General features: G+C 38.3%; 2 protein-coding genes across 3 annotated transcripts in view; one reads left to right on the forward strand and one right to left on the reverse strand.

The window, feature by feature from the left end:
* APLF (aprataxin and PNKP like factor) overlaps nucleotides 1-380 on the reverse strand; it is a 34,004-nt gene extending 33,624 nt beyond the window's left edge. Inside the window, 1 exon segment of the mRNA XM_087952703.1 lies at nucleotides 345-380. Within this exon segment, the coding sequence (XP_087808829.1) occupies nucleotides 345-380 (36 nt within the window).
* On the forward strand, nucleotides 378-5,546 carry FBXO48 (F-box protein 48). 2 transcript variants are annotated; one of them, XM_026668476.2, is made up of 4 exons: nucleotides 378-596; nucleotides 2,733-2,889; nucleotides 3,481-3,841; nucleotides 4,892-5,546. In XM_026668476.2, the coding sequence occupies exons 3-4, from the start codon at nucleotides 3,515-3,517 to the stop codon at nucleotides 5,069-5,071; spliced, it is 507 nt and encodes a 168-aa protein (XP_026524261.1). In that variant the 5' UTR covers nucleotides 378-596; nucleotides 2,733-2,889; nucleotides 3,481-3,514; the 3' UTR covers nucleotides 5,072-5,546. The 2 variants fall into 2 exon arrangements, with proteins under 2 accessions (XP_026524261.1, XP_026524265.1); XM_026668480.2 differs by lacking the exon at nucleotides 2,733-2,889.
* Nucleotides 5,547-10,629: the final 5,083 nt, after the last annotated feature.

Below are 10,629 nucleotides of genomic sequence, written 5' to 3' on the forward strand. Positions count from 1 at the left end.
TTCATTGGCCCAAAAATGGGTTGATCGCGAACTCGCTGCCAGTGCCGTTGGTCCTTTCAACCAATTACACAAATATTTAGACAAACCGGCACTCCTTTGGTGCGCCGCTGAGGCGCTTCCTCCCAAAAATGAACCTCTTCCTATCACTGTCTCCCCGAGCGGCAAAGGGCAACCCCCGTCCACTGGCACTAATTGAAACCCCAAAATGGTAACAGGCCTCTCGCATTCCTCCCCCACCCCCATGCAAGATTCCACAAGGGGGAAGTAAACACAGCAACGTACCGTCCCTTCTTGTATATATCCCTCCTATCTGCTTGAACGGAAGCATACCATTCCGGTGTAACCAATAGCTCGCTGCCTTTTAAGAGAAACACACCCATTACCGCGCCACTACGCCACTACGGAAATTCCTGCCTCGCCACTAAACTACAGCTCCCGAAATGCTTATCGGCAAAGGCGGGTGGTTCGGGAACCTCTAGTTACGTAATTTGTAATGGGGAAGGAACAACAACAAAAAAGTAAAAACAAAACAAAAAAACAAATTCGAATGGAGAAGCCGTTAAAACCGTTAGCGGGAACGGAGGGCCGGGAGCCAGGTGAGCGGCCTCGAGCCTCCTGCGTTCCTCGGTGACGTCGCGATTCCATCCAATCACCGAACAGGGCGGAGCGGGGCAGTTAAATAGCGGCGGCAAGGGTTTTTAGCTGTCATAGGGAAAAAAGGTGGCTCGAGGAGGTTGTGGAAGTATGTTGACGTACATTCTCAGGCGAATTCCTTTCAGTTTCGTAAAATTAGATAGTGCTGATGTGGAAAGTGCACAAGTGTCCCGTCATAATATGCAAAGTTCGCCATGAGGGGGTCCTTGGTGCTCCTTAAGAAAACAGAAGATGTTTTATAGAATATGAATTGCAAAACAGATATTGATATAGAATTACATTTATCTAACTTTTAAAAGTGACAATTTCAAGTCCAACCCCGTGACCCCCCAAATGTTACCAAAATACTTCCTCTCCAACTGGCTGAGGTTATTGGGGTTTCTGGAACACCAAAATTTCCCCAAACCTGCTTGAGAACAGATGTGCAATCTCTCCATCCAATAAAGGAAAATATTTGTAGCTCAGTGTTGAAATGAGGGATTCTTGGTGCTCTCTGAGCTTGGTTGTTTCTTGCAGACGTTTCATTGCTCAACGAACCAGCATCGATGATGTTACCTACTTTGGGTAATGAAACGTCTGCAAGAAAACAAGCTCAGAGAGCATCAAGCATCATTTCAATCCTGAACTACAAATAGTCTCTTTAAAGTTTGCCATTCCTAACATGTATACGCACCCACAAAAACAACCCATCCTGTGAACAACAAAACTTCTGGGAGCACTAAGGACTCCACAGTTCATTCTTAAGCTACATATATATTCAATTTTTATTACATCCCAGCTGCAATTGTGCAAATAAAAAACTCTACATATTTCAGGAGGGAGCTAATTAGTGTGTTTAATTTGATTGTATTTTTTATTCTAATTCAATGTATGGAATTTTTATTTGAGATGTATGCAAGTTTGATGACTAGTAAGGTTCAATACTTTAAAAAAATATTCTGGAAAAAATCCTCAAGACTCTATTCAAAGTCACTAATTCCTGAAGAGAGAAACATAGTTTTTGATCCATTTAAATTATGAAGTTTACATTGCTAATTGCTTTGCATTGAGCCCCCACCCCAAATGATTTAAAACCACCCAATTTTAAATCCTAGGGAAGCAGTAGTCAAGTACTCCAGTACTTACATCTTTAATATTTTCATTTCATATTACATTTAATATTAAAGGACTGCTTATTTGGGTGACTGTGCAAAACAACTGCTAATTTTTTTGTTGTCAGGTGAAACTTATTTACATTTATATAAAACCTTCAGCTTCTTAGCTTATTACTAAATCAGCCCCTCTTGCCATGTTCCTGTACTCATACATTCTGCTCCCCCCCCCCATGTTGAAATACCAGGTTACAACACAGTATCAGCCCCACCAGACATTCCAGGTTTTTGTGGGTTTTCCCCCTTTCACCATCTTGCTGCAAAAGCCTTAAGGGGCATTTTTGTGAGGAAATAAAAAGAAGTATTTTAGCTAGTTGATGGGCAAAGTCTGTCTCTCTTTTTTTTAGAAGAATGGCTCAAGATCATTGACAGCATCACTTAAATTTTCCTCCCAACCACCCTGCCAAATTTGTCAAGGTACAGTAGCAGAAGAAATCAAACCATGCTTGTCAGGCTGTGAGCTTTATGTAGGAAGCAGAAGTCATTTAAAACTATGAACTTTCAAAACTTTAAGAATGATAGTTATTGAAAAACAGGGTTTTTATATATATAAATATGTAGACACCACCTATCCCATCTATACTATTCTGTCATATATCTTTAGATTCTGATCATGACTCATCACTTTTTCAGGTCTTGTCTACAGTCATAATGTAGGACCATTGACTTACAATGGAGTGTGAAACTTGTCTTGGGAGACCCAATTGCAAATCTATTCTCTGCCAGTTGCTTGGGGCCAATTGGTCTTAACCCAGCCTACCTTACAAGGTTCTTGTGAAAAAATAAAGATCACCATGTAACCATGGTGATCTTTATTTTTCCTTTCTTCAGTTCTGGAAGAAAAGTCAGGATGTAAAATTAACCAATTAATAACTATATATACACGTTTGATAGATGGGTAGACCATGAATGTATCCTTACCTTCAGGTAAACCAATCATCCTAAGTGGCCCTTATTGTCTGCCAGTGAGATTGTGTTCCACGCTACTCAGAGGAATAGCTTCCTTTCAAGTGGACAGCTCCTCAGGCCTGGCTGTCAAAACAATTATAGAAACTTTTGTCCAGCTTTCAAGCAACAAACAAATGTAAGTTGAAACTGAATAGAGTAATAATAATGTGTATTAGTAATAAATAGTAATAATGTATTAATAATGCATATTAAAGTAATGTATATTAATAAAGTAATAATATATATTAGATTTGTAGCCTGCCCTTTTTTCCAGGTTCATATTCACACTGAAGCAATACAGTAAATTTAATTGTTTCATATGGCGGATGCATGTATTGTATGTGCAAAAATCTGAGAGCAATTATTTCCTTTGACTCAAATTGGAAAACTTGTCTCTTGATAATTGCTACTTTTCAGTTAGTGTATCACTTCAAGATGCTCCACTTTAACTGAATAGAAAAAATATGTCTGCCTGTATGGACACACGCATACACTCACATATCTATACTGTATGTTCCTTAAGAAAGGCAAGGTATCATTCAGAGGAAACAATTAAGCAGTAATATTAAAGCCAAAATTCCCAAAATTATTGTGCTCATGGTCACTATATACAGAGAGATATTTTAGCACTGATATTAGGCAGAAATCGTGTTTTAATGACATTAAGTGGCAGCAAATGTTTCTAAACAGTTGATTACAGTTTCATTTCTGATACTTTTCTTTTCAGAAAGGCTGACTGGTATTTAAACAAAGTCTAAACTATGAAAAAAGGATCTAAGCAGAAATCATCCAAACAAAACCAGCAGACTGTTGCAACAACTACTTGTAAGAAATTATTCTTTAAATTTTCCAAACAGAAGAAACACAACAGTCAAGGGGATTTTGTGAAACTATTTCCACTAGAAGTCAGCTTAAAGATTTTTAGCAAACTTGACATTCACAGCTTATGCAATGCTGCAGTAACTTGCAAGAGCTGGAACCAAACCATTGAACATTGTGATGATTTATGGAAACACCACTGTTTAAATATAAGAGCTGTCTGTCAGCGAGAGGTTGATGATGACAGAGGAAAAGAGTACTCATGGAAGGTAAGTTTAATTGAGGCTTGATTATATTATGATCTCTTATATCCAGATCTGATATCTCATGCACTAAATCTTTTGGCACAGTTTAGGGTTTTTACTTGACAGGTTGATCTGTAATTTAAGACTATGTTACTTACCTTATTTTTTGACAAAACTAGAAAGAAAGATGACAGAAGACAATATATTTCTGTAAGCGATTGCTTTTAAGATTTTGCACCTTAAATTATGTCTAGTAAGCAATTGGCAACCACTATAGATCAAAGATCCATATAACTATTTAACATATCCATTTTACAGTATATCTTAAATCGACAGTGACAAATTGCAATGTCTAAAACTGTCATTTTACTATCAAAATGTAACAGTATTTTCCTAAGGGTCTCAAGGTATGTAATAAAAGGCCTAGCAGAATCCGCTGTCAAGGTTGCATGGATGTAATTAAATATAATGAATATGTACTGTGATATAAAAAAAGGGGGAAAGACCTTTTGGCTGGTGATGTGATTAGGTCCAGAAGAAAAAGAATGAAGCTCTTCATCTGACTCTCCATTTCTTTAATCTAATCCACTTCCACTTACTTTTTCTTTTTATATATATAAAAATATTCAGTAAACATAATTGGTTGTAACATTAATGGTTTAAGCTCTGAATCTTCTAGTATGTAATAATTTCCATGGATCACTAGTGGGCAGCAATACATTAGAAGTCTATTCTAATTTTTCCCCTAGAATAAATCATCCTTAAAATATTGGTTTCAAAAGACTTGCAATTCAAACACAAAAACTATATGATAGGATTAGATATGTCTTTTCTAATGAAAAGAGTTTACAGAATTTTCACATAGTGAAATTATTCTTAATCTCATGTAAAATTCTTAATCTCACATGTGAAAAATTGGAATAATCTGGCTTGAAGCCATCTTTTACGAAGATGAATTGATTCCCCCCCCCCACTAATTATAGAATTGCTTGCAAAATAAGGCTTTTTATCCATAAGAATATGTTTTGTACCTTTATTTATATCTCTTTCCTATTCTCTAATTGCTTTTATCAGGTCACGCTTCATAGAAACTACTGGAAAAGCAAAGTAAAGTATGAATGGCTGAGTGGAAAATATAGCAATATTCAGTCATGGAGTAATTTACCAGAGAAATGTATGTATCCTATGGATGTGGATACCTGGGGAGAAATCTTGGAAGCTGAACTGGAAAGAGTTTTATACAGAGGAAATTAGAGAGGAGTTTGTGTATGTCAATGTGTGTGTGTGTGTGTGTGTGTGTGTGTGTGTGTGTCCACATTTGTATATGTGTACATTTTCTGTAGTTTGGTTTGTGGCTGCTTTATTCATGTTTATTTAATTTTACATTTTCAGAACTGTAAATATTTTAATTCTTTATTACATAATTTGAAATGCTACATGCACAAATGATTCTTTGGTGCTTATAAAAAGCACTTTATAAATAATGACAAATATTTATTTAGTTGGTGGCTTAGTCTACTAGTGGTCATTTCAAATGATTAGAACTGCTATTCCCTTCAATGCAAGTTTGAAGTCCATTAATGGAAATGATGGAAATTGTAATGTAAAACTTATGGAGGATATAGGTTATCTATCCTTAAAGAATATTGACTTAGAAGATCTTTGCTGATCAGACAGTTTGATTTATCTTTGGTGATTGATCAAAATAAAGAATGGTTGACTAATCTGATTTATCTGCTTATAAACATTTTGTTTCAAGATTGCAATTAAAGTTATTGATTTGAAATTAAAATCCACTGTTTTCATGAGCTGTAAGCCATAATCATCTCAATTATGCCACATCACGGCTTGAACCATCTTGCTTTGCATGTAATGAGTCTATCTCATATATTAGGTTCACCTTTTAAGTTGCATTACTGAAATAAATGAACTTTTGCACGATATTTTAATTTTTTGAGTTTCACCTGTAAGCTAGGAGTAGAACTAACTTCTAGTAGCCATAGAACCAGCGATGGGATTCAGCTGGTTCACACCGGTTCAGTAGAACTGGTAGCTAATTTTTTGTTCAGTTCAGTGAACAGCTAAATCTTGCCATGCCACGGCCTCCCCCCCCCCCCCCAGTCACTCTTTGCCTCTCGCACACACAAGTGGCTAATTTGTGACTTGCACAGTTCCTCCCCAAGCCAAACCTCCACCTCATCTGGGACATGATTGTTTCCCACTCCTTGCTCGCTCCATCCTCCCAATATCATAAGCCGCCTCGTCCGCTCTGAGATGAATATTCAACTGAGCAACTCCAGATTGCATTCTTGGCAAGTTGCAAGATCAGGAAGAGGAGGAGGGGTGTTGGCGGTAGTGGCATCATCATGGTTTTAGGGAAGCAATACAAGCAGCCAGGTAGGTTACGGTGCCACTTCCTCTATCCATGGCAGTGTCTCCCCCGCATATCTTCCCCCTGTGCTTAAGAGTCTGAATAGTCAATTCCAGCTGAGGAAGGAAAATGAATATGCTGTCTGAGGAGCAGCGCTGCACTCCTTGTCCCTCAGTTCCAGCCATGGAACTTGCAGTGTAGGGCTGTAGGGTACAGCTGCCACTGGAGAAGAGAAACTGTGTGCTTGGGCTTCCCACCACCGTTTTTCCCCCACTTTCTCCAAGGTACATGCTTCTCCTGGGATTCTGTACCCACAGCCAATGCTCATCCAAGATCGCCACCACTCTTGAGAGCATCCACACTGCAGTAATGCCGGAGCTTGCCTGTGTGGGGAGCCCTCCTGAGTCCAAGTAGCTGCCAGCTCCAGGTTGCCATGCACTAATTCAGTCAATAATTGAAGCTCTCCAGCCTTTCGGGCATGCTCCTTTCTCTCTCCCTCATGGCTTCAGCCTCAGGAGGATTGTGGTAGCCTGCTGAGTGGGTAATTCTTTGCTGCCCACTTTGCCTCCAAGTCACTCACCCCTTAGGCTTTGCTTGTCCTGGAGAAGAAGGGGAAGAAGGCTTATGATGTAATGGCAGCCAAGAGAAGGGGCTCTCCTCCTGGGTCAGCCATCAAAGAAAGTGCCCTTCTCCCCACTTTGGAAGGCCAGGCAAGCAAACAGCCTGGAGGTGAGGCGAGAGACCGGGAGGTGAGTGAGCAGAAAGTTTGCCATTGTGATCTCTGCTGAAAAGGATGTCCAGGAAGGGTAGATTATGAAGTGCATTGGCATTGGAAGCATGAATAGAAAGTTAAGAATTTATTTTTGAAGTGTCTCTTTATGTCTTATTTTGACCATTCTTTGATTATGAAATTGCAATCTTGGGTCTTACTTTTAGCCTTAGTTCTCTAGACACACATAGGAAAATGGTACCTTAAAGTCAATCTGATTCTTAGAGACTGTTTAAACAAGTTCTCACAGTTTTCTTGACAATCTTTTTGGAAGTGGTTTTCTTCTAAGAAACAGTGGCTCACCAAAGCTATTCAGCTGGCATTGTGCCTAAGGCAGGAATGGAACTCACCATCTTCTGGTTTTTAGCCTGATGCTTTGACCACTACACCATACATGGAATTACTCTCTTAACTGTCCTTCAAATAGAATTTAGCTAGCTAAATGTTAAGCTTTTCTGCCTACTCTAGGTACTCCCTGTAAATAACCCTTAATACTATCAAACTTACAAAATTTGCTGAAGTAGTCTTTATAAATTGGACCTCATATCCAGGGTCACAAAATACAATATGAAGTAGGACAGGAAGTGAGAACAGTGTACATTCTCTAAATTAAATTCTCTTAACTTTGTGGTACTAGATCCAAATAGTGCAAGAGAAACTATGATTTCATCAACTGTGCTATATGAACTAGTTTCATATTATACTAGTTTCATGAAGTTAGTAGATGGGTAGTTCTTCTAGTGTGTGAGATGTTCTTTTCTCAAATTCACTGTACTCATGAAGATGACAAAAGAATGAAAAGGCAGAAAACAATCATGCCTTAAGTTACTGGACCTTAAAGGAAGCGGTCAATGAAAGTATGTCTTGTTATTTCATTTCTTTGTAAAACTCAACATTAGAATATTCACATGCGGTAACAGGGAGCCCCATGAATGGCTCAAGCTAACTGGGAAGAAAAAAATGAACAAAAAGTCAACACGCAATATTGAACACAAGGACTATAATTTGTCCAGGTTTTTTTAAACATCTCAATAAAAATGTCAACCCTGAAGCTGACCTGTCCGAGACCATTTTGAGGCTTCAGTGTTGCCACACTGGAGCTGAGGGATAAGGAGGGGGGAATAGAGATAGTTGGGGTTTATAACCAAAACAAAATACTTTCTTCTGGGAACCAAGGAGATTCCCACAGATGGCCAGAGAGAGGAGGAACAATGTCACTAGGAAACTGGATGGTACCTTGATTGGATCATGCAACTGATTGTTTGGGGAAAGGGAAAAACTTTTAGTTAGGTGAAAACTGTGGAACACCCAGAATCAGTTTTTACCAGCCTGTGTCAATATGATATACCAAATAAAATAGTTCTTTGAGGAATTCACCTGCCTTGGAGTTCTGTTCACTATGGATGTATTACTTGGAACCCTGACACTAAATACTTATTTGAAATGCCAATAGGAATACAGTGTAATCTGTAGTGGAGAAAATAGATTAGGGGCACTAATAGCATAAGTTTCCCTTGATCTTACATAAGTCTTCAGCTATCATGTAAGACATTTTTCTAGGACTTCAGATTTATCAATGTGTTTCTAATGATTGGAACATTGACTTCAATGAAGAAAAAATAATGGAGAAAAAAAACGACAATGAGAAGTTAAGTGTGGCTGGAAAGAAGACTGCTCAAATAACATTCAGTTGCCGGCTTCTTAGAAATTTTAAAAGCTCTACGTATATTTGCAAGAACAAGATTTTAATACTCTAAAAGCAGGAAACATTGAGCAATGATGTAGAATAATAAAAACATAATTATTATGTAGAATAATAAAAACATTATTAAATTGACTCAAGAACTTCACATTTCCACTGCTGTATTGCAATGCTTCTCAGCCTTAGCAACTTTCAAATGTGTGGATTTCAACTCTTAGAATTCCCCAGACAACATACTGGGAGTTGAAGTTAAAGTTGTGAAACACTGCTGTATAGTGTTTCTGTTTTAAAACTTCCCAGAATTACAGAAGTGGGAGAAGCTGTTTAGAAGATCATGAGTTCCATACAAGAATCCATAGATTTAGAAACATCTATGGCATACCTGTTCATTTGTTTCTTTTTTCCTAGGTAACAAAGTCTGCCTTGTCTGACTCAAATGTCATTATGTTCTTTTCAGCCCCTTCAGGATTGATTTTTTTCCCTGCCTGCCTTTTAGGATACTAACTATGCCACCAACTTTTCCACCATCTGCAAATTTCATTAATGATCTGCAAGTCATTAATAAAAAGGATGAAGAGAATAATGCCCAGGCTGATCCTTCAATAGCCTACCTGTTTTCCTATTTCAATGTGAAAGGTAACATTAATGGGTACTTTTCTGAGTGCTGTTTTTAAATAGATGTGAATCTAGACCCATGATGGCGAACCTATCACCCTAGTTCAGCTCCAGTTCGTGCATACATGCACCCTCCCACCAGCCAGCTGGTTGGTGGGTCTGTGCTGCACATGTGGGGGGGCTGCGCACACATGCGTAGGAGCAGGGTGCATGTGGGGGCGCTGCATGCACAGGGGCAGTGCACACATTGCATTTGGGGGATTGGGTGCACACAGGTGCTTTGGGAACTCAGTCTGGAAAAAGTTAGCCATCCCCGATCTAGATGATAAACATACTCTGAAGGACAACTATTTTGTCATAAAATCTTTATGAATTGCTACTCCAAAACTGGAAGTTGAGGTGAGTGGCCGGGAGGTGAGGCAAGGGGATGGGAGAGGTGAGGCCGAGCATGACAAGCAGTGGCTGGGAGAGGGTGAAGTGCCCCTTGATGTGAGTGACATCAAGTGGCCATGCACACCCAGTCAAATGACCACCCAGCCACAACTACCCAGCCGATCCTTAGGGCAGAGAACCGGTTGTTAAATTATTTGAATCCCACCAGTGCATAGAACCAATAGAACATTTATACATGAATTCAATGGGTCTTGCTCCTCTACATTCAGAGGGCAATGCTATACTGTGCAAAATATTTCAGTGGAGCAGTTTCTTTACTTTCTCACTAGTATTTCCGGAAGAACAGAATGTATCGTTGACTAACAGACAAGTGAAGAAGCTGGAGATGAAGACAAGTACAGTATCTTTCAGAAGCAAGTAAATTCAAAGCCAGAAATAAAGCAGAGAATAACACAAAAACACATATTTGAACGCACGTTTTGGTGACTCAGCCTCAAGCAGGAACTTTTTCAAAAGGAGTCAAAGGAAAGTAATATTAAGTTCATTAGTGCGAACAGTTTGAGAGAATAATAAAATAGTTCTTTAAAAATATCTTATTAACCAAAGGCATAGCATACAGAAAGGCATAGCATACAGAAAGAAAAATTAACAATATTTAATCAAGATTAGCTTAAAACCAAGCTGAAAAATAAAAAAGGGGGAGGATGGAAATAAGATTTTAATATTGCTCTCACTTGCCCAAGATGTGTTTAAAACAAAACACTCTTCAAAAATTATATCTAATCCTTGGCTTGAAAAAGAAAACAAAAAAATGCAATTCTTGATTTATGGAAATGATTGGGGAGAAACACTCAACTTTAAATAATGTTTATTATAATTTTAGTTGAGTTTTTTTTTAAGACAGAAGAAGGAAAAATAGTAACTACACAAAACATAAAAATAACATTAAAGAAAAAAAAATA

The sequence above is a fragment of the Notechis scutatus genome, chromosome 1 (genome assembly GCF_049901735.1).
Source record: "Notechis scutatus isolate UNSWTSFEM ecotype Mainland chromosome 1, rNotScu1.2, whole genome shotgun sequence".
NCBI lineage: Eukaryota > Metazoa > Chordata > Lepidosauria > Squamata > Elapidae > Notechis > Notechis scutatus.